At 38.3% G+C, this 24340-nt stretch overlaps 1 protein-coding gene and 1 long non-coding RNA gene across 2 annotated transcripts in view; one reads left to right on the top strand and one right to left on the bottom strand.

Moving 5' to 3' along the window:
- The first annotated feature begins 1955 nt into the window (after positions 1-1955).
- Positions 1956-4361, top strand: LOC116877844. Its single transcript, XR_004384722.1, has 3 exons — positions 1956-1977; positions 2146-2243; positions 4269-4361. It is a non-coding gene; the product is annotated as an uncharacterized LOC116877844 (long non-coding RNA).
- Positions 4362-5531: 1170 nt separating this feature from the next.
- KDM5A (lysine demethylase 5A) overlaps positions 5532-24340 on the bottom strand; it is a 93486-nt gene continuing 74677 nt past the window's right edge. The window contains exons 25-28 of the mRNA XM_032874917.1: positions 20649-20808; positions 18696-18916; positions 15967-16377; positions 5532-8730 (exon numbers count right to left, since the gene is read on the bottom strand). Of these exons, the coding sequence (XP_032730808.1) occupies positions 8524-8730; positions 15967-16377; positions 18696-18916; positions 20649-20808 (999 nt within the window). The 3' untranslated portion in view covers positions 5532-8523. The remainder of the gene's footprint in view (positions 8731-15966; positions 16378-18695; positions 18917-20648; positions 20809-24340) is intronic.

Genomic DNA, 24340 nt, shown 5'->3' on the forward strand with positions numbered 1-24340 from the left:
AGAGGAAGAGATCAAAGGACAAGATGTTAAAAATCAGACTAGTATTGTAAGGACCTATTTAGAAACTGTCCCTGCTCCCCTTCCCCCAGGGGATTTACTTGGAGACAAGTCCCGGAAACCAGCTTCAGGTAACAAAGCCCAGATACAAAGGTGGGTCAGGCCAGGTGGAGACATCCAATCAGTGGGGGCATGCATACTGTCTCCCTGGTTACCAAGGAGTATGGGCCCCGCCCTTTGGGCGCCAATCCCAATCAAGGTGTAAAAGGCTGGTTCAAATGTCTACTAGGGTAAATTGTAACTCATTTGGTCACCTAGCATCACTGTGGAGTTTCCTGTGTGTGTTACAATCTCATTGGCCACCTGTGCGTGGCGAGGCCCGACCTCATGGCCTTTGCCCTTAAAAGCTAGTCTGTGAAACAGAGAAGGGTCGCCCTCTCTTGTAAGAGGTGCGGCCCCGAACGTTCGGTTAGATTCTTGATGCTTGGCGCGAAATAAAGCTTTGCTTGACCTTTGCTTTGTATCAGTCTCGCTCCTTTAATCACGGACCCATTATTGGGGCGTAACAGTATAACTAAGATCCTAGACATTAACACTTCAGAAGTAAGGCTTTTAAAATTGTTTTATTTATTTTTAGAGAGAGGGAGAAAGAGGGAAGGGGGTGGAGGTGGAGGGGGAATGGGAGAGAATCTTAAGCAGGCTCCACAGCCAGCATGTTGCCCAATGTAGGATTTGATCTCAGAAAACTGAGATCATGACCTGAAGGGAAATGAAGAGTCAGATGTTTAACTGATTGGGCTACTCAGGCGCCCCCCCAAAATAAATTTTTGAGAGTCCAAGCTATGGCCTTAGAATTCATTTGCTAAATGGAGTGAAAATGATTATTGGAGGTGGAGGTCCAGAAACGGTGAAGTCATCCATGATCAATGATACTGCCCAGAATAATGGTAGGGATGAAGGCAGAGAGGCACTTGAACCATCGAAGTCCTCCATAAATAAAAGAATAACCAGTGATGACAGTAATGAGGATAGATGGTGGTACAGCCGAATATCAGAGGCCTCAATGTGAGGCAGTGGCGATCAGTAACAACGTAAGCACAACAGCCCTTATAATCTACCAGTTCACACCCTGTAGTAGTAAAGTGAGAAAATGAGCACCCTCAACTTGAAATAGCCCTAAGGTAATGTAGCTGAGAGCCAAGTTCCACTTAATGAAAAAGTAGGGAAGTTCATAAAAGAATAGGGAAACCAGTCTCTATTTTATATATATAATCTCTGCGCATATATATATATATGTATATATATATACATATATATATATGTATATATATATATATATGTATATATATATATGGTCTCTGCACCCAACATAGGGCTTGAACTCACAACCCCAAGAGAGCCACATGCTCTACCAACTGAGCCAGCCAGGTGTCTCTCTATAATACAAGAAATTGGAAGAAAGGGCCGCAATGGGAACATGAATTGGGGATAGTAGGTAACAGCAATGGAATACAAGGAGAGAGGACTGATGACTGGATAGGCTTCTATCATTTATTCTTTCCTTATTCTTTTCTCTTATTGTAAGTAGGCTCCACACCCAACATGGGGCTTGAACTTAAAACCCTGAGATCAATACTTGAGCTGAGATCGAGAGTCAGACACTTAACCAACAGAACCACCCCAGCACCCACCCCCTCCAGACACCAATTTTAGATGGCAGTAATGAATTACAAGGATGAGAAGCCAAGTGTGTTAAACCAGCCTTAATGTTCCAACTGGAACTCTGATGTGTCTATGACAAAATAAATAGAAGCACTGAGCCCTGATCAAGACGAGGTGTGCTTGAACGGTTGTTCTGGGTTCCAAACAGTATTAGTGATAACCATCTTGTGTCTCAACAAAGCTTAGCCCCCAACTCAAAGAGGATGGCAAGCTTAGGCCAGAAAGAAGACTAAAGTAGCGTACCAAGACTGAAGACCAGTGAGTGACCTACTGGTTTCAGCACAGTGCAGCCTAGTAGGGAGAGGGAAGAGGCCTTTGCTTTGAGTGGTGGAAAGATATTACTAAGACCAAATACCAATTCAGGAGGAGGAGTGGCACACTTAGGTCCGTCAAAACGTATCTGATACTCTCACCTTCCCTCCGCAGAGCTGGGCACTGGATAGAACAGCAAGGTGCCAGTCTTGGTGCTTACATAAAAGTGCCTGATAAGCTCTGCAAAATTCAGACCCAAGTGAAGACTACGGGTAAGCTCTAATATGTAAGTGACTAAGTATGTAATATTTACATTTTCTAAAAGAATACTCAACTGTAGTCTGCATATTCCCTCATCAGAAGTACTGAATAGATCTATCATTAAATAGGGATTTGGACATGTCCAAAGTCCATCTGCCTCTTGAAATTCTGTAAAAGTTTTAGTAGGAAACATCCTTAAAAACCATCATCTGTCTCACCCTCTCTTAAGGGGAGGAGCTATAACTTAAATGTCTTTCTGTTCACACAAACTAGCCCGCACATGGTAGAAAACCCAGTCTCAAAAAAAAACTAATATAAGGGTGCCTGGGTGGCTCAGTTGGTTGGCCCACTGCCTTTGGCTCAGGTCATGACCCTGAAGTCCCAGGGTCCTGCATCAGGCTCCCTGCTCAGCAGGGAGTCTGCTTCTCCTTCTGACCCTCCCCCCTCTGATGCTTTCTCAATCTCTCTCAAATAAAATCTTTTTTAAAAATTTTTTAAAAAGATTTTATTTATTTGACAGAGATCACAAGTAGGCAGAGAGGCAGGCAGAGAGAGAGGAGGAAGCAGGCTCCCCACTGAGCAGAGAGCCTGATGCGGGGCTCGATCCCAGGACGCTGGGATCATGACCTGAGCCGAAGGCAGAGGCTTCAACCCACTGAGCCACCCAGGCGCCCCTCAAGTAAAATCTTTTTTAAAAAGCTAATATAAGGTCATATACAGAGCTAAAACCCATTATTTATTTGACTCCTAAATCTTTGTTCTTTACTTTATGTAATCCTAAAGTCCTCATCTTTTTGAAGTTTTTGTTCATTTGTTTTTGTAAACTACAAACAATTCTGACTTCATATTCTGGGGAACCCACCAGGGTTCCTTAATACAAGGTTTACGAGCTGGATCCATTAAGCCATTTTCTAGACTTCCTGTGGTGCCTTCTTTCCCTTAATAAGATATTCAACCTAGCTCCAAAGACAAGGTTAGGAAAAATCTTTGGTAAAGAAATTTCATGGAACTTTACTATATGGAAATGTGAATTAAATCTTTCTTCCTACTAAAAGTAGTGCAGAAATATATTTCAAAGAACAAGTAAAAAATAAATTCCAAAATCATTCTAAATTCATTCATATATTTTTTTTCTGTGTTCTCTTTTCTCTCCTTGTATCAAGTGCTGACTTCCCAATTAATGGCTAATGGCCAAGATTCAGGCTCTTCAACTTATTCATATCAACCACAACGCTAAGGTCCCATGAAATATTTGCTACACCGGGAGGATCCCACATAATTCTTAAACAAAATCTGTCACTGTATGGAATTTCAGGGGTCCTCTTTTGTTGGTAAGAAAAATATTTTCCAATTTAAGAGATAACCAGATTTTTCCCCTCCTTCCCACCAATTTTCCTCACCAATACATACATATACACAGTCACATACTTCGTATTTGAGGCCAATTTCACAGAAAGCAGAAACATTTTCAGCAACGCCTGTATGACCTGGTAACGTCAGCAATGAGTAAAAAATGCAATCTCTAAAGTCAACTGCAGTTTGAACTAGTTTAGAGCATTAGGAGACCAAAATATAGTACTGCCTCATTTTCCTTCTATTACTGGTTTGCTGCAAGGAAAAAAATGCTCAAGAATGACAGGCCGGGAAATGTCCGTTGGTCATCGCTGGATTCTTGCTGAAAACAGAGGAGAACTGAAATCTTCTGGAATCACTTCTTCCACTTCACACTTTCTGAAAACACTGTTCTCAGGAATAGGGTAAACACACCACTGATCAAATTATTTGAGGCCAGTATTTTATTTTATAGAGAGCAATTGCAATATTAGAAACTGCTTTGGCACAGGTTGAAAGTGGCTCTCGGATACTTGCCAGTTTTCCCCAGGTTCAATACTCATGACCAAAATAGACCTTTACTTGGTTACCATTTAGAGTTGCCACCAATGTAAATGACAGAGTAGGGGGGAACCTGAGCACACACACAAAACTTTTTATTTTTTCAGATGTAATGCAAATAACCGTATCTAATATTCTTTCAGAAAACAAAAGAAATGGAAAACATGCTCAAAAAAACAAGAAATAAAGTTATACTTTTCATAAGGCACCACCAAAAACCCTGGTAAATTAGAGTCCGTATTATATTTAAGTGTCTCACTAACAGTTAAATAAATATGTAAGAGGATAATCAATAGAGGGTCTTGAGGTTTACAAAAGACATTCCTGTTCAGACATCTTGGAGTATTGCAAAAGTAAGAATAAGCAGGCTCCATCTGAACCCGGCATCTCCTTTCCCAGTGCACATTATTCATTGCATAGTGGTGACTGGATATGATCCAGGCCAAGAGAAGACTGCAATTCCAAAACATATTCACATCCCATTCTTTCCTTCTCATGTTTTGAGTATCACTTGGCACATCCATATCCAAAGAAGTAATGATATGATTTAATTTTAAAAAGGGGGGCAGGGTTCAAAAGGTAAAAGACAAATCAGTTGCCTGCTTTTTAAAATTTAGCTTAACAGACCTACTGCAAAAGCAACTTTCTACACGCATACGAAGCTAGTTCCATATGTAAACCTTTATTGAACCTAGTTTATGTGGGATTTAACAGCTTAATTCTTTCACAGTTCACAATTTCTAAATCCCACTCCAAATTGTCACTTTCTCCTTTAAAAAGTAGATAGTCCCATCGTTTGAAAGAAGGGGTTTCTCAATTTCTCCTTTCATCTTCCCATTTTAAGTACTGGCTGATAGTCTCACAAATGTACTACAGAATTAAAATATTGACAAGCAGGGAGTTTCTTTTATGTGCACTGAAACTGTATCCAGAATCTTAAAATTAAGAAAAGCAAATAAACGGACTTTTTTTTGGACACCAAAGACAAAAGCAGAGAAGAACAGAAGTGAAGCACAGGTAAAATTATTCTAATCTTACAGGTCTGCTAGCCTTTGCTAAGATTTTGATTATTAAATAAGTAGATGGCAGGCAATAAGATTTAATGCTCATCTTCTCAATTATTCAAAGTATGACATACAGTAATTTGTAATTTTATTGAGGCACAAATTTGAATCATGCAGTGCAAAGGTGGTTTGCAGCAACTCAGGAAGGGAGCCTTAGCATCTAAATCTCAACGTGGCTTTGTTGCAGTAACTATCAGTAAGTAAAATAAACATTTGTGGGAAGAAAATGTCCCTTCTTCTGCCAACAAGAAAGCAAACTACTAATGCTATAGTTGTAAACTTGGGGATTTGCATAGCTCCAATGACCTACCCCTTTTGAGAATGTTAAAGACTTACATAGCATTTTTTTCATTTTTCTCTCTATAACCTTCCCCAACATAGTTATAATGAAGGTAGTAAGAAATACCTTTGATAGAATTAACATAGAAGTTAAAAGAGCAATGGTGAAAATTTGCAACTTTGGAGAGAAGGGTAAAGGAACATTTTAAATCAAGTTTTAATATAAAATGTTATAACATTGAAGAATGGAGTAAGTTGTAAGTAAGTAATTTCCTCTAACTGAAAACAGTGTTTTATATTATATCAGGACATCAGCATGCCTTTAAATACATGAGTCTGAGTTCATTAATTCCAAAATTACAGACTTGTGTATGTTCATTTTTCTTCCTCCCTCCCTCTCTCTCCCTTTTTAAATTGTTTTTAAATTAATTTCTCTTATCTCTTCTTCTCAGCCTTGGTCAGGAGTCAGACCAAATCCTTTGTGACTTAAAAACAAATACAGAAACGCTCATAGTATCAACTAAATGATATATTTAAGTTTCAAAATACCAGAAGGTAAACAGGGAGCTACTCATGGGGGAAGACTGCCTAGCATCTCTCTCTCACATCTCCAGCAGGTGAATACCATATTAAGGACATAAATTATTCCCTAAATAGCCACCTATAACCATCCACCATACTCCAGAAGCAGAGCACCTTAGCCATCTTTCTCAGCATCTTCATGCCCCTCCACTGATGGCTGAGTAAAGCTAACAGGTGACTAGGAAGAAAAATTAAGTATTTTTAAATGTAGTCTACCCAGGCAGCCATCACTTAAAACTGCAATTTTTTTACTCACAAGTATTTGAAGATCTTTACAGAGAGGATGAAAAGGCAAACAATATTGTGCTTTCTTTTATAACCAGATGAAATTATTAACTAAGTAATATCTTCATACAGATTGGCAAAATGAAAACTTACGAAATTGGTTAACAGTTACTTTGCAGTATCCACTGAAATCTTAAATCATATACACACTTAAGATGAGATCATGCACAGTGACACTTATGAACCTCTTAATAGGTCAAAATACTAAAAATGTTATATAAGATTAAGGGAAGAATGACTAAAAATTAGGTAGTATGAACCACAGAGAATGCATTTACAGAAACTGGGTTTTACAGGAAAGCTTTTGCTTTTTTGTAGTAAGATGCCTTTTGAGTTAAATCTCATACCCACTCAAACTGTAACTGGACAGTACATTTCACTTCTAGTTACTAGAAGACATTTCTTTAAAACAGATTAGGGCCAAAAGGGAAAAGCTGTTCTCTAGGCCCACCTTGCTCCTCCCTTTTAAAAAGAAAATCAATGAATTAAGTCAAACCACAGATTTTTAACCAAAATAAAGGGACACAGAATAGTGAAGACCAAACACTTCTTTCAGGGTTTTTTTTTTTTTTTTTTTTTTTTTTTTTTTTGTCCTTTAAAAAAAGATGAGTCCCCTTCTAATGAACATTTCCATACAGCTTACCTAACACCTTAACAAGAATAGAGAACACAACAGGAGGAAAGAGGACACAGCACCATAGTTTCAAACATTCACATACAAAAACAAAATAAAACAGCCACCACAGAAATAGTAGGACCAAGTCTCCCAACAGATAGGGACAAGTTCTAACACACAAAGGAAATGTAATTATCTATTTGAACAAAACAACATGGAAAATCTGGTCAGGCTAGGACGGATAAGGAAGTGCTAACTCCTTGTACTACAAGGAAGGAATGGGATTTCTTTATTGAAAAGCAAAAAAAGAGAAAGCAAGCCCCCAAATGGATTTTTGATGCTGAAACTCTGTCATATGCTGCTGGTAACAGTAAATATATATATTTATATATTCATATATGTGTATTAAAAAAGGAAAAATAATCTATTTATAGAACAGTCAGTAGTCAGAGACATTTAGAAAAAAGTAAAAACAAGTCCTTTTTTCTTTTTTTAAAAATGGATTTACTAAAACAACTTTATCACCCAGAGGTGCTACAACCCCACATTCTCTGATGAAGCCATGGTGTTATTCAACAGCATCTGCTGTGGGCCGCAATCAGAAATTGCCAGTGTTGGAAATAGCAGACATTGGGGTCAGGGCTGCAAGGCAAAAAGCTGTTATTTGCTGGTCTTGCTCATGGCCATGCCTGAAGCCTGGTGGTATCTGGTATACTTGTGAATGAAGGTTTCCCCGAAAAGCATGCATCACTGTGTCTCAGTAAAACATTCTGACTTGTCTTCTCTTCTTTAGCAGGAGCCTGGATCCATGTACCTGCTCACCTCTAAATAGCAGACCCAAGATAGCAAGACTTCTCAAAGCCAAAAAAGGGCTCCTTGACTTGAAATGAGAAAAGCTCTTCTTTGCAGAATCCAATCTAGTCAGATTTCTGAACTAGAGGACATACTTCTCTCCTTGGGAAGATAAGGGGATCTGCCTCTCACTTAGGGTTTTCTTCTTGGTACAAACACACAAGTAGCTTGGATCTAGACTCTGGCTACTATCCCATGATTAACAGGAGTAATTCTGGCCCTGTTGCTCCCATCGTTGTATCTGTAGGGCATTATATGACAGGTAACAGCAGAAGGGGAGTGGTACTCTCACTCCTCTCCAACTGTCCTAAGGAGAGCCAAGTCATCGGCACCTCCAGATGGTGCTGCCGCTAGGTTGTACTCCACTAATACCAACTGGCCATGAGCCACATCCTACACGCCCTGCTAGCATCCCAGTGTATTAATGCCAACCAGCATTCCAGAGCTCAATCACATGTCTGGCTGTAAAGTAACAAACCATACTCAGAGGAGACAAATTGAAATATTGGCTGCTGTACCAAAGACACCCTCTGCATAGATGTGTTGAAGAGAATGCAGATCACACAGTCCATGCAAAGAGGAAGTCAGCTAAGAGGACTTCCTCTGAAGGCCATTCGTCTTTGGAAGCAACATTCTGAGTGGATCTAAACCACTCTACTTGATGACTAAGGTCTCAACGTGGTCCATTTCTCCCCATGTCCCAAACTAACCCAGCAACTGCTAACTGGTCTCCTTAAGATCCTCCATTGGTAGTTTGTAGCTCATTATGTAGGAAGGAGGTGGTGCTTGACCTGGGCTATCTGGCCCTTGCTTCTTTGCACAGTTTATACAGATGTAATCTTCATTTTCAGCCATTTCTGGAGATACACCCACACAAACTTGATGAAACCACTCATCACAGCCACCATCACATTGTACCCAGTCTACCTGTAGGAGACAAGATTGGGGAATGTTTAGGTTACATAAACATTAAGCCTAGGGGAAAAAAAAAAACAACAACAACAAACAAAAAACAAAGAGCTTTCTTGGCTTAAATGATAGCAAATAATTGGGATGTCCAGAGACAGACAATGACTTCTTACGGGGCTACTTTTTAAAGATAGAAATTGGGAAGTTAATACCCCCAAATTCTATTTTACCATAATATGTCCACAAAATTGGGCCTCTTAGGTACTCCATTACCTCATAATTACCCGGGGCTCCTTTTGAGACAGAAACATTATTTGAGAAAAACTTGACAAAAAAGGAACTTCTAATAGAGCAGCCAAGTAGTTTTAGCTAATATTAACAATTTCTAGGCTCTAAGACAATGCAATTATCGATCAAGAAAGGAAGAATACAACAATGTGAAGGCAATCCTGTGTATTAGCTTTATTTCAAAGAGATAAGCCAAAGTACTAAGAGCATTAAATACCTTTTTAGAAAAGCAGTCACATAGGCCACTTTTAAAACTAATATTTTTTATTCTTCTCTTCTTCCGTTACAAATACAACTCCCTATAAAAAGTTAGCAAATATCAGAGGTCAAATCTTACAAATTATCCAATTAAAACAGTCAAAGTCACAGGTCAATAGATTACTCTGGGGTTTCAAATTAGAGTCTGTATTACTGATAGGTCAGTAGTGGACACTAAGCAAACTTTGACCCTCCAGAGAATATTGTGATTATAGGAGGCTAGACAGCGACTGTAGTTTGGTGACTTTAAGCCTTGGGCCTAGAGATAACAAGAAGGTGATCTGGGGCTTTTGTATTTGGAGGGTGACTGTTGGTAGTTTTTATAGCTGATGTCACAGCAGATGAGAACATTTAAGATTAAAAGAGCTACTCCTCAGTATGAAGTGGATCGTCTCACTGGCAACTTACAAAGCCACTTACAACACTGAGCTCCGCCAGTTTTCAGAACAAAGAGGCATGAAAGGGTATAATAGGTACCTCAGTGCAGCTTATGAGAAAGAAGAGGAAGGAGGTTTTGGCTAGGTAAATAAGTGTCAGGGAAAGGGAGTAGTTTCCAAAATTAGGTAAGAATTATCAAAATGAGGATATTCATATTAGTGGTTTTATGGTTGTGATATAGCATGGGAAAAATCATTGGTCAAAATAATCTTTCTGCTTCTACTGTTCCTATTCTAGAGTTCCAGATCTTAAGTGATGGTGTTGTGACAAATGAAGACTACTGAATTCAGTCACAAGTTTTGAGTTCTGATATGTATGGTTTGAGGCTAATAATTTAATCTCATTAAGGCTCAATTTCTTCATCTGTAAAATGGAGATAACATCTTGTTTACAGGATTACTTAGAGGAAGAAATGAAATAGCATATGGCAAAACAGCTAGTTCACTGCCTAGGATACTGGAGGCATTTTTTAAGATCACGGTTTCATGGCTCTCTCATTACCTTATCTTACACAAAAAGCATTTTGCACCTTGAATAACTGCCTACAGCACTGTTTCTCAAAATGTGTAGAGTACCTGCATAGAATTACCTATTGTGTTTGTTAGAAGTGTGGCTGAGACCCATCCCAAACCTACAGCCTCAGAATATCTTAGGGGTACAAGCCAGAAAACTACATTTTCAGTCAGATTCTAGGTAATTATATATCCTAAATCTGATCATCCCTGGCACTCTGTGATACTGTTTGCTAGTAAATTCACAGCCACTTAACAACTTGTCCTGAAACAAATTCTTTTTTTGTTCTGAAGTTATTTATGTAATATTTAGCTTCTGAAGTCTGTATAGTAAAGAAAATTGATCAAAATGTTCCTATTGCAGCAAACTAGTACGTGCAAGACAGAAAGGGGAGATAAATGACTTCTGGGCAACAAACTAAAAATACAGGTAGTACAGCTATGAAGATTTACAAAATGCCAATCTGATGATGGTAAGTGCTCTGGCTCTTTGAGCTGGTCAAGAGAACTGGGAAGATGATCCGTTTCTCTGAGCTGCCCAAATTTCAGATACTGCCCTCTTCATGATGCCACCCTGAACCAAGAGACAACTCTACTCCTACCTTCAACCCTCTTACTCCAGTTCAGTCCTCAGTCACGCTAATCCACAGAATAAGAAATCTCCTAATTTATCAGTTATCTGCTGCCAAGAAAAGCGGTTCCATGTTTCTTAAAATCTAATTCTTCATTACACTCACTGGCTTCCAGGTTTCCTCAAATTAAATCTGCCAACCTCTCGCAAGTAAGGAAGACATGTTCTCTTTTGTGATTTTGGCTAGAGATCCATTCCTAAGCCTAGCTCTCCCACCATTCCAAAAAAGTATAAACTTTTCTTGAGATACTCACCAGTACACAGATTCTACCCCAGCCTACGGATTACCTAACAGTTCACTTCAATAATCGAGCAGGGGAAAAAAAAAACAGTCCTTCCAAGTATCTTTTTTTTTTAATCACATTCACATACTAACAACCAAATCCAGTGCTATTTTTGTTTGAAAAGGCCCACTGGATCATAAAGCAAACTAAAGTCTGGAATGTCAACAGAATCCACTGATGATTCTGACACAGGGGCAACAGAGTACGTAGTGGCCTGAAGACACAAGAACACAGAATGTGGCTGACTGCATATTGAGTTCTAACAGTCACTTCCCCTTTCATTATTTTCAAAAGATCTACTTATCAAATCACAAAAATAATTATTAAAAAACCTCAAAGCTATAAGCTGTTCGAATCTCAAAGGATAAGAGATTTGTAAGTATTGTACAAACAGGCTACCAGCTCGATTTGGGGAAATTTTAAAAAAGAAATATGTTAAATAAAAGAAATAATGTTAATTTGGCATGTTTTGCTATATGGTTTGGAATTTACCCTTAAAAATATCTTGTTCACTTTGCAGAGCATACTACTGCACTGGGGAAAAAAGAAAGCCTGGAGATGTAGTGATATTCTTAGCTTAGTTCCCCTTACTGAGCTTTTATTATTTTGGCATTCAACTCTACTTCACCAAGATTCCTTGCAAAAACCAGATAAAAAAACTAAAACAATTTACTAAAAGTACAATGCAATAATGTTCAGAATCCTTGTGTTTATTTTTTTGGTGCTCTCAACATTAAGGGACTAAGCTTCCTAGCCAGCACAAGATTGCTATTTCCCAAGACACAGGAATTTCACTGCTAAAATTAAGAAAATCCAGGCAAATTGGAACAATTGGTTAGCCTATTTCCACATCACCATAATTTCTGTGTGTGTGTGTGTGTGTGTGTGTGTGTGTGTATTACACACTCACTCAGGGTAATCCAACCTTTGATTATCTGTGCTTTTATTTTTTTTTTAAGAGTTTTTTATTATTTATTTGACAGAGATCACAAGTAGGCAGAGAGGCAGGCAGAGAGTGAGAGGGAAGGAGGATCCCCAATGAGCAGAGAGCCTGATGCGGAGCTCGATCCCAGGATCCTGGGATCATGACCTGAGCCAAAGGTAGAGGCTTTAACCCACTGAGCCACCCAGGCGCCCCATGATTATTTGTGCTTTTAAAAAGAGATATGAACTAGTAACACAAACACTATAGCTGAGACATCACCATGAGAATCTTTTAAAATGAAAATGACTAACAATAAATGTGAGAGACACAGGCTTATAAACCTAATCTCTATTTACCATCCCAAACTTCTTATGGAAGTGGTAATGGGTATGGAAAAGGCCCACAGGAAGAGTTTGGTTAAAAAAAAAAAAAGGGAAAAAAGTCTATTTTCCTAAATAAGATGATTAAGTATTTACTCTAATACAGAAAAAAAGTTACCTAAATGTTAGCTTGAAAGAGTTTGTTCCTTCAAGTTAACTTGTTTTACTCTTGGTAACAGTTAAGACTGAATGAAAGGGGCAGACCTCAGGGAGAAAAAGATTCTGAACCTTAAAAACTAATTTTTTGAAAGTACTCCTTATTATTTTATTTTTTTTTTTTAAATTTCACCTTGAGGTTAATTTGACAATGATGGAAGAGACAGTTTTTTTTGCTCTTTTTTTTTAAAGCCCTTTACAGTATTATTCTTTTTTTTTTTTTTTTAAAGATTTTATTTATTTATTTGACACAGAGAGATCACAAGTAGGCAGAGAGGCAGGCAGAGAGAGAGAGAGAAGCAGGCTCCCTGCTGAGCAGAGAGCCCGATGCGGGACTCGATCCCAGGACCCCGAGATCATGACCTGAGCCGAAGGCAGCGGCTTAACCCACTGAGCCACCCAGGCGCCCTACAGTATTATTCTGATAATGTTTTTCTTTTCTCTTTCTAAAACATCCGGAAATTGAGCCTACATATATTCAGGTAGCCCTTCAAAGTCTTCTCAGTCTGCATGTTTTGGGGGAAAAGTAATAGTAATTACTGGTTAGAAAAATGGTAAATGTACATTTACCTAAATATGAATAAACTCAAGAAGTTATTTTTGCTGCATGACATTTAAAGAGCATAGACTTCTCTCAAAACATTCTTTTCTTATCATTTTGTTCTGAAGATATGTGTCATGCATGTTTTCTTAGAGAAATACTATACTTCACACTAAGAAAGTTGTAAGATTCTTTTACAAAGCAGTTAAAGAAATACACCTTTTATTTAGTGAAACTAGCGCTGAGAACAAACCTAGAGAACCATAAATATTGCAAAACAGCAACGATAGGCAAAATGTTTACAATCTGAAATAATTTGTTTAAAATTAAACACATTATAGAAATACAACATTTACTAAGTTTCTTTTATGTAGGATGATGACAGGTTAAGATATACCTTCCTCACTTTTGTATGTGTTTTAACAGTTTGAAACAGACATTTTATCTGAATGTTCAGCTAAGTCTCCCTTTGTTCTATTAAGAAAACTTTGTAGGTTTTTAAAAGAATACCTTTAGGGGCACCTGGGTGGCTCAGTGGCTTAAAGCCTCTGCCTTCGGCTCGGGTCATGATCCTAGGGTCCTGGGATTGAGCCCCGCATCGGGCTCTCTGCTCGGCAGGGAGCCTGCTTCCCCTCTCTCTCTGCCTGCCTCTCTGCCTACTTGTAATCTCTCTCTCTCTGTCAAATAAATAAAATCTTTAAAAAAAAAAAAAAAAAAGAATACCTTTAATTTTAGGAGCAAATCTTAAGGCTCATTTAAAAATAACCATCACATTTTAACACTGCATTTTGTTAGCAAGTACTTTCATAGAGATTATCTCCTCTTATTCTCATAACCCTGAGACTATGCAGGGCATGTGTTAACAATTTCATAGCAGACGAGGAAAAAAAACTTCCTGTTAGTGTTTATATGCTACAGGAAGATAACAGATGACCTGAGCGGTATTTAAAATACTGAGCAGAGGAGAGGGAAAAGATTACTAAGTGAAAAGGTGAAAAAAGAGAGAGCAAAAGGTTCATGATGGATATAAACATTGTAGGAAGGATGACAGGAAAACTTGAAAAAGAAACACCACTTCTTGCTGCCAGTCTGATACTACCACAAAATCAGTTAGAAGAGAAACAACGGGAGAAGGTTCTGCCAACACTAAGCTGCCAATACTTCAGCACCCAAAGAGAAACAGCCTTTCATCAGCCTCTTTACTGAACAAATTCAGATGAGAATAAATTTAAAATGAAAGAAAAATAAAAACACACATATAATGTAGCTACTAAAATACTTTAAAAATGTTTATAAAATAGAAACATATTTATGAAATCAATAAAGACACAAAAGTGAAAGACAGTATGACATGATATAAAATAAACTATATGGAAAAAGAACTAGAAGAAAACACACTAAAGTATGTATAGGTATTGTCCCTGGAAGGTTAGACTATGGGGATATGCCTCTTACCAAAATATATTCGTTTTCCAAAAGTAAGTGGAAAACATTTAATAAGTATAATTTAAATCTAAGTGTCATTTAGTTTTGGAATGTGTTTTTGTACTTACATCTTAATTATCGGTAGGGTGGGGATATTAGTGAAGAAAACCTGGTCTGGGAGCCAGGAAACCTCGGTTCTACTTTTGGCTCTGTACTACTTAGCACTGTGACTTTGGTCACATCATTTATCTTCACTGAGTCCTGGTTTCATCATTTGTAAAATGAAGACCTTGAACAAGGTGACCTCGTCAAGCTCTAACAAGTATTTGACTGAGGAGGGAAGTAAGGGAGTACCGATGCAGTTGTATTTATTCTGTTCATATATTCAAATTGAGGAGGTAATAAAATTTTAAATATCAAGTGGTATAATGAGCAAAATAAAATTAAAACTATGAATTACTAATCTTGATGGGAACCATAACAGATGTCTCCAGTCATTCAATGAACTGGGATTTTTCATAAAATCTATCCATCTTTCTCAGAAATTCTTAACATCAGTATTACCTAAAGAACGGCCATCATGTAGTAACTATACTTAAAATTTAGGGCCGAAACTTTTTTTTTTTTTTTTTAAAGATTTTATTTATTTATATGGCAGACAGAGATCACAAGCAGGCAGAGAGGCAGGCAGAGATAGAGGAGGAAGCAGGCTCCCCACTGAGCAGAGAGCCCGATGCGGAGCTCGATCCCAGATTGTGACCTGGGCTGAAGGCAGAGGCTCCAACCCCCTAAGGCACCCAGGCGCGCCGGGGCCGAAACTTTTAAAATAGTATCTTCAAAGGTCTTAATTATTTTTTGCAAGGTGTCTGGAAAAAATCTCACTCCATTTTAGAAGAATGCAGATAGGCCTGAGTGTGTGTAAGACACAGACCAAAAGTGAAGCTTTAACCCCTTAGTTTTAGGTCTTTAGAACAAAAATTTTAACACAATTTGCCAGAGCTCTTAAAACACTGGCTCAGAATGTTTTGAGGCCACTGTGACTAACTAACTGACAAGGTATTTAGTCCTCTGAGTCACCCTACAGGGAAGGCAAAAGGACTCAAGGACTACACTGAACCCCGCTATGCCAACCACACATGAAATGCACGGCCACCCAGGGTTATCACTCAGCTTCTCTCTGCTCTGGTCTTCTTATGTTCACCAGGTACATGATTTTTAAAGCACAACATTTCTACCATTAAGCACACTGACCTAAGAGCCTCATAATGAAAAACAGTTTATAGAAACTGTAGAAAACATTCTGCTGGAAGCCCAAATCCTGGAATCAAAACAAGATTCTCATGACCTCAGGCTTCTGTCTCGCGACTGCTGCTCCTTGGCCTCTCCCCCAGGGGGGTGGATACAGTTAGAGCTCACCTTGTCCTTGCAGGGCCGCTGGCAGTTCTGTGCGGCACACACGGCATTTTCGTCATCAGACTCCTCCGCTCCAGACCAGTCATACTTTGAGGGGATGTCCAGCACCTTTTTCTCTCTCTTCTTCTCAGTAGTTTCTTTCACAAGGTCAACTTTGGCTGCAGCAGCCTTCTCCTTCTTTTTCTTTCTCTCTTCTTCCTTTGCCAATTTCTTGGCCAGTTTATTCAGCTCCTTTGATTTTTCTGCACTCAGTTTTAATTTCTTCTTTTTAGGTTTATCCATTTTCTTTAACTCCTTGGACTTCTGTTTTCCTTCTCCAAAAAGTTGTTCTACTTTTTCTAACTTCCGTTTCCGTTTCTTCTCTGAAGAGTCTTTTCCTTTTATTTTTAATGGTTTCTCTTCCATGCTGTCATCCTTCAACAATATCAAATTAGAAAGAATTTTAAAGCAAGACATTTAAAAAAGTTTTATTCTCTTGTAGGAGGTACCCTGAATAGACAACTTCATAGAGACAGAAAGGACAAGAGAGGTTACCAAGGGCTGAAGGAAGGAGAAATGGGACTTATTGTTTAATGAGTGTGGGGGTTCTGTTTGGGATGATTCAAAAGTTCTGGAAATGGACAACTGCAATAGTGTAACACTGTAAATGCCATTAGTGACAAGTGAACTGTATACTTAAAATGGATTAAAATGGTAGATTTTATGTTGGGTACATTAGAACACAATAAATGTTATAAAGATATTTAAAAGACATTTTAAGAAAACAAATGTAATAGGGGTGCCTGGGTGGCTCAGTGGGTTAAGCTGCTGCCTTCAGCTCAGGTCATGATCTCAGGGTCCTAGGATTGAGTCCCGCATCGGGCTCTCTGCTCGGCAGGGAGCCTGCTTCCCTCTCTCTCTCTCTGCGCCTCTCTGCCTACTTGTGATCTCTCTCTGTCAAATAAATAAATAAAATCTTAAAAAAAAAAAAAAAAAGAAAACAAATGTAATATTCAATAAAAACAGAAAAAAAAGAAAAGCCTGTAGAAAACATGTGACTTAAGCTTAATAGGGAAAAAAGATCATTGTTAGCCTGTATCAGTATATGTGTAGCACCTCTAATTGAGATAAAACATACATATAAAGCTAAAAGTATTAAAAGTATTAAATGTAATAATTTTCTTGGTCTTCACTTAGCATTACGACAGTTCTTTATTAACTCATAATTCCCAATGGCTAAGAAGTTATTAAAATTGTTGGCAAGACAAAAAACTGTATCCATGATCTCACTACATATAGTGACTCTGGCAAGGGCTAGAGATGTTGATGTGACAAAGCAAAAAAAACCCTTATTTTTCAATTTTCTAATATTGTTCCAATTTCTACTATCTGCCGATGTAATACACATTAAAATTTTTAAAAAATTTTTTAAAGATTCTATAATTATTTGAGGAGGGGAGAGAGCGAGGGAGTGCATGAGAATGGGGGGAGGGGCAGAGGGAAAGAACCCCCACACAGACCCCCTGCTGAGCAGAGCCCAGTGCAGTGCTGGATCCCATAACCCTGCGATCACAACCTGAGCTGAAAACAAGAGTCAGGATGCTTAACTGACTGAGCCACCCAGGTGCCCCAGCATTAAAAATTTTTCATAGTGAAAGTGTGTCTAGCACACTTTCAGAAGAACAGGAGGAGGCAGAAAAAGAAATACTGAAACATACAAGCTTGATAATTAAATACCACTTGAGAATTCATTTTGTGACATATTTGAGACTGAAAAATCTTTGACGAGAACCTAAGAAACTGTAGAATGCAGAACACTGCATTATAAATGTCTTAAGTCAACCACATCTCTCAATAGTCTGTGTTTGCTTATGTGTAAAATAAAGAGGATCAGATGAGATAATGGATGTGAAGAAAACCCTTTGTATTTTGGAAAACAGTATCTAAATCAGGCTACCTTTAGTCTGAATTCCAAACCAAAAGCTAACTATCATCTGCCAAGTGTATCTGTATCAACTGTTGGTGACACCGTATCATTCCACTGCATCAAAATAAGAAATGGAAAAGAATAATGAAAAGAATACTCGAAGTGAAATGCCCGAGTTGGAATCCAGGTCTTTCTGTTTTTAATAAATGTGTGGCCTAGGCAAGTTTCCACATCTCTGACCCTTTATTTCTTAATATGCAGAAATAGGTCTATCCTTTTCTCTCACCCACTCAGGATTATTTACACTGAGGATAGAATGAGATCATGGATATAAAAACACTGTATAAACTGCAAACTGCTCTTTAAGTATTAATATATGAATGCAGACTTTCTTTCCCACCCCAATCTGCTGTTTAACCCTCCCCTCTTGTTCCCTTGTGCCTCCCCTATTTAGCCCTCCCCTTGCCTTTTTTTTTTTTTTTTAAAAAAAAAACAAAAAACTGAATTTTCTTCCACCTTCTTTTTTGGGCCTTTCAACAGTGGGAGTATGGGCTAAGGAAGTTGTTCCTTCCTTAGGAAAAAAACTAAGAGTTTTCAGTATCCTCCATTCTTTTTAGTGGAAATGGTGTTTGGTTCCCCCCCCAAAATATTACATAAAACTGCAATTAGACCATAAAGCAGAATTACATTTGGCTTAATAGGAAGGAGGACAGCCATAGTACTACCCACTCAGCCATCCCCATCCTGGCTTATGTGGCACCTCCAAAGAACCAAGGCATTCTAAAAAATTTTAAAACCACTGTTTAAGTAAGCTTTAACTCCTTGCCTCCATGATATGTAGGAATCTGTCTTCAGAGGGTGGGTGTGTGGCCTGCAAAATCCGCCAAATGTGTTGAGTCTCATCCAGAGATACTTCTAGGAGATCTCCAACCATCATAAGTTCTTCTAGCTGGGCTTTAGCTCCAGGTGACAACTCTAATACTGGAGGTTCCAAACTTCGGGGCACCAAAGGGCTCTTCCGAGGTTGTTTCCTTGGGGTGCTAGAACCTTTCCAGTAAGACAAAACAAAATAAGACAAAAAATGAAAACCATGGAAAAAAATGTCAGGTTCCGAAAGTATTTAAGAGAATGGTCCCTCCTCCTCCAGTACTTACTTTAGATATCTGAATTCACTATATCCATATGAAAGTGAAAATGAAATCTTCAAAAAAATACAAAACAAAAAGATCCAGAATTCTAATGCCCACTCTAAAAAATTAGTTAAGAGTAAAAAATTGGGGGGCGCCTGGGTGGCTCGGTGGGTTGAAGCCTCTGCCTTCAACTTGGGTCATGATCCCAGAGTCCTGGGATCGAGCCCTGCATCAGGCTCTCTGCTTGGCAGGGAGCCTGTTTCCCCCTCTCTCTCTGCCTGCCTCTATGCCTACCTGTGATCTCTGTCTGTCAAATAAATAAGTAAAAATCTTTAAAAAAAAAAAATTGGTCCCTTACTGATTCTTTAGTCTGTGACTAACAGTGGAAGGAGAATGGGAAAGAATATCTTATTTTCTCTCCACTTTAGAGGGGACCAAAGATTAAGCACCTGAGGTGCCCTATAAAAATAAGCTGCTATCCTCCTGATAAACCAACAGTAATATGCCACTCCGTAAGATTCTAAATTTTACTATGAAAAGAGAAACACCCTTTACTTCCCAGGCATGTGACGTAAAGCAGTGTGATATATTTTCAATAGGGAAAAGCAAAGTAGACATACGAGGGCAATTATCTACCAAGGAAAAGAGGAACTCTCTAACACTTGAAACTTTCCAAAACAAGAATGAATATTCTCAAAAAGCAACAAGTTCCTCGACAAGTGGTAATGAACAAATAGAGGCCTATCAGAGATTTTAGATAAATAGAGATGGCATTAGAAGGCCTCTAAAGTTCTTACTAGGATTCAGTAATTCCATGTAACTTTTTTAGGTTACCATCTAGTAACATAAAATGAACACAGAGACTTAGCTTTTCTTCTTTTTTTTTTTTTTTTTAAGATTTTATTTATTTGACAGACAGAGATCACAAGTAGGGGGAGAGGCAAGCAAAGAGAGAGAGGGGGAAACAGGCTCCCCGCTGAGCAGAGAGCTCGATGGGGGCTGGATCCCAGGACCCTGGGGTCATGACTTGAGCTGAAGGCAGAAGCTTAACCCACTGAGCTGCCCAGCACCCCGAGACATAGCTTTTCTTAATCAAAATTGCATTTTCAGGTTTTACAAGCATTTCATGGCCAGGATGTACATTTAAGAGAGATTCACAGTCTGGAGAGCCTGGATGGCACAGCTGCTTAAGCATCCAACTCTTGATTTTGGTTCAGGTCATGATCTCAGGGTTGCTGAGATCACGCCCGGAGTCAGGCTCTGCCCTTGGCATGAAGTCTGCTTGAAATTCTCTCTCCCTCTTCCTCTGGCTCCTCGTGCTCCCTCTTTCTAAAATAAATAACCTTAAAAAAAAAATTTAAAAAGAGGGATTCACAGCCTTGATTAATACAATGTTTTCTCTCCCTGGTTTCAGGTATATCTTTTTTTTTTTTTTTAAGATTTTATTTATTTGAGAGAGAGACAGAGATAGCAAGAGAGAATAAGAGCAGGTAGGAGAAGGAGAAGCAGGCTCCCTGCTGAGCAAGGAGCCCAATGCACAGCTCAATCCCAGGACCCCGGGATCATGACCAGAGCTGAAGGCAGACGCTTAACCAACTGAACCACCTAGGTCAGGTATATCTTCTTTACACTGTTTGAAAGGGTAATACCTTGAGAACAACTCTTTGAAGCTGAAGAATAAGCATGTTCCGCACAGAATGAAGGTGCTGTCCACATGTGAGTGACCACCTCTTCAGACTTGATGGGAATTTCTTCATCACAAAAAAGATTGGGCTCCAGACTACTGGAGGACTTCACACTGGCTGTGTCCTGAAGAAGAAACAAAGAAGGAAAAAAAAGAGGGGGAAAAAAAAAAAGAGGAAACGAAGAGGGGTATTCAGAATTAGAACCACTTCATCTACCCTGTGACAAGGACCTAACTACACGCTTTCAGGCTTGTAATATACTAAAAATATGACCTTAATGGAATACTACCAGCCATCAAAAAACTGAAATCTTGCCATTTGCAATGACATGGATAGAACCAAAGAGTATTATGCTAAGCAAAATAAGTCAATCAAAGAAAGACAGTTATCATATAATCTCACTCATATGTGGAATTTAAGAAACAATGCAGAGGATCATAGGGAAAGAGAAGAAAAAATAAGACATGACAAAATCAGAGAGGGAGACAAACCAAAACAGACTCTTAATCATAAGAAACAAATAGGGTAGCCTGAGTGGGTGGAATGGATGGGGTAAGTGGGTGATGGACATTAGGAGGGCACGAGATGTAATGAGCACTGGGTATTATTTAAGACTGATGAATCACTGAACTCTACCTCAAAACCAATAATACATTATGTTAAATAACTGAATTTATATTAAAAAATTAAATAAAAAAATTTTTAAAATATGACCTTAAAATTAAATGCACAGTATTAAATAAGACAGAAAATGCCCACAGTGGGGGTGAATGGTGGAGGGGGTCAGTAATGACTACAGTTTTAGGTCAAAATGGAAATAGTAAACCTCAAAAACAATCCAGAGATAATAAACCTATAAGAAAATTACTACTAAATAATCTACCTTCTACAGTCTACAACTAAAAAAAACTCCTATACTCCCAAGTTAGAGAACCTTGACACTTTTCGGACTTAGGAAGGGAAGAAAGGTTTAGATGTGACATCTGAAAGACACAAATCATTTAATCCTCTCTAAAGGTTTTCAAGCCTAGAGACTTATCAATTGCTCTTACAGACTTTTCTTTCTTAATACAATGAAGAGCCTAACTGACACCATTCAAATTATATACTTCTGACAGCTTTAATTAGTTCTCAGATGATTCTCCCCTGCAGTTAGTTTCCAGAAGCTCACATGTAGAGTTTTAATGGTAGAGCGCAATCAGGAAGACAGAAATCACCGGCCTTTCAACAAGGATAATTTAATGAACTGGTTAGATGTATATTAAAGGCTTGAAAAGACAAAAATAGCAGCGAGCTAACACCAAGAAAAAGTTGTCAACCCTAGAGTTTGAGGTAACAAAGGGAAGAAGTGGGGTTATTAGAACCTACAAGCTCAGAGAAGAGGCATTGCAGAGATGGGAGCCAGATCTCTAAGAAGGAAGTGTTGGCCAGTTCGTTCTGCTCTAACGGACGTGATATGGTTGGTTTCAGGGATGTGAAAAAACAACTACAAATTGGACCCAGTTCCCACTGCCAGAGCAAGACAAAAAGAAAAAGGAAAAAAAAAAAAAAAAAACATGCAGTTCAGATGATGACACAAATAGAGAAAAATAAAACATGGGAAAGATCACGTCCCTTCTCACTATTCAGGCCTTTTAAATATTTTCTAATGTCCTCTACTGGCAGAAGACAGGCAGCAGGCAGAAAACAAATGTGGAGAGCAGAGTTGGTTGGCATACTGCAACCCAGGTGGCAGCTCATTTTTTGTATGGCATATAAGGTAAGAATAGTCTATGTTTTTAAAGAGTTGTGGGGAAAAAAAAGATATCCACTAGGGACCATATGTGGCTTACAAAACCTAAAATATGGGGCATATGTAGGCTCAGTGGGTTAAGGCCTCTGCCTTCAGCTCAGGTCATGATCTCGGGGTCCTGGGATCGAGCCCCACCGTCAGGCTCTCTGCTCGGTGGGGAGCAGGCTTCCTTCTCTCTCTCTGCCTACTTGTGATCTTGGTCTGTCAAATAAATAAACAAAATCTTAAAAAAACAAAACCTAAAATATTTACTAAGCTGTGTGTGTGTGTGAGAGAGAGAGAATATACATGCACATACATATACACTATAAAAATATATTACTGCATATTAATGTGTATTGTCATATATACACTACTTCACAGAAAAAGTTTACCAGCCCATGGTGTAGAGCCCCAGTACCAGCATCATAAAGCAAAGTACAGAAGTCTAAGTTAGGAGAGGAGCCAACACCTTCATGACTAACGAGACACCTGATTCTCTTCATGGGGTGCACAAGAAGATCTGCTATTGTGAGATGATCCTTAATTAAATAGGATACTTAAAAGGTTTTATAAGAAGATTCTGGAAGACAATGCCACTAACTGAGAACAGAAGTTCCCAGTCTTCTTCCCTATTTAAGAACTTAAGCCCCAAACAGCAAGAGATGGAAGAGTACTTCAGTTCTGTCCTACTTTCATTCCCATAGCTTTTTCTCAGCGACTACAAGTGTCTCTTCTGACTCTGACTCTACTCATTTCGTTGTTACTCATACAGGGAACTTTCTGTTAAACTTCCAAAACAGAACAGACTGTGATCAAAAAATAATGATGGAAAATAATGACAGCTAAAGAGAGATTTGTTAAAAAAAAAAAAAAATTACTTCCCCAATATGAAGCTTGAAAAGTGAACATGTACAATACTGACTTTGGTAAGTTAAAGACACACCGTTAACCAGTTAACCATCCATGACGTGAATGGAACTAAAGAGTATTATGCTAAGCGAAATAAGTCAATCAGAGAAAGACAGTTACCATATGATCTCTCTCAAATGTGGAATTTAAGAAATAAGGCAGAGGATCATAGGGAAAGAGAAGAAAATATAAGACATGACAAAATCACTGAAGCAATCACTGAAAACACATAAACAAAAAGAGCTATAAGGCAAGAAGTCAATAAAGGAAATGAAATCAAACATCACATTTTTTTTTCAGGTAACCCAAAGAAATACAATAAAGGAACAAAAACCAGAAATTAATAAAAAATAAACAGCAAAATGGTCAACTTAAACACAACCATGTCAACAACTACATTAAATGAAAATGAACTAAATACAATTAAGAGAGACTGTAGTATTACTTAAAAAATAAAACATAAAAAACAAGACTCAACAGTATTATACAAATGCATACAGATGCAGAACTACAGTTCAGAAAGGACCCTACTATATATACTATCTTCAAGAGACACATAAAAAAAAAAAAAAAAAAAAAACCAGATAGGCTGAAAGTGAAAGAACTGACATACAACAAGCTTAAACAAATTACTCTCCCTAAGGAGGAAATTATAGTTCAGTCCCATTAATAGCAAATAGAAGAAAGGCAGAATGTACTCTTGGTGAGAAATGTGTTTTATACACAGATCTGTCACTCTATCTTATCTGGTATTATGCTGGACTAAACTCTTGAATAAAACGGACTCTATTTCCACCAAAGCTCAAGCAGCCCAAGCATTAAAAAGGGTGAAGAGGAAAACCTAAAAGAATCTAAGTGTTTTATTTGCCTTTCTCATTTTTTTAAAAAGATTTTATTTCTTTATTTGATAGAAAGGGAGAGAGGGAACACAAGCAGGGGGAGTGGGACAGGGAGAAGCAGACTCCCCGCTGAG

The sequence above is a fragment of the Lontra canadensis genome, unplaced genomic scaffold (assembly GCF_010015895.1).
Source record: "Lontra canadensis isolate GAN:19392208 unplaced genomic scaffold, GSC_riverotter_1.0 scaffold53, whole genome shotgun sequence".
NCBI classification, from domain to species: Eukaryota; Metazoa; Chordata; class Mammalia; order Carnivora; family Mustelidae; genus Lontra; species Lontra canadensis.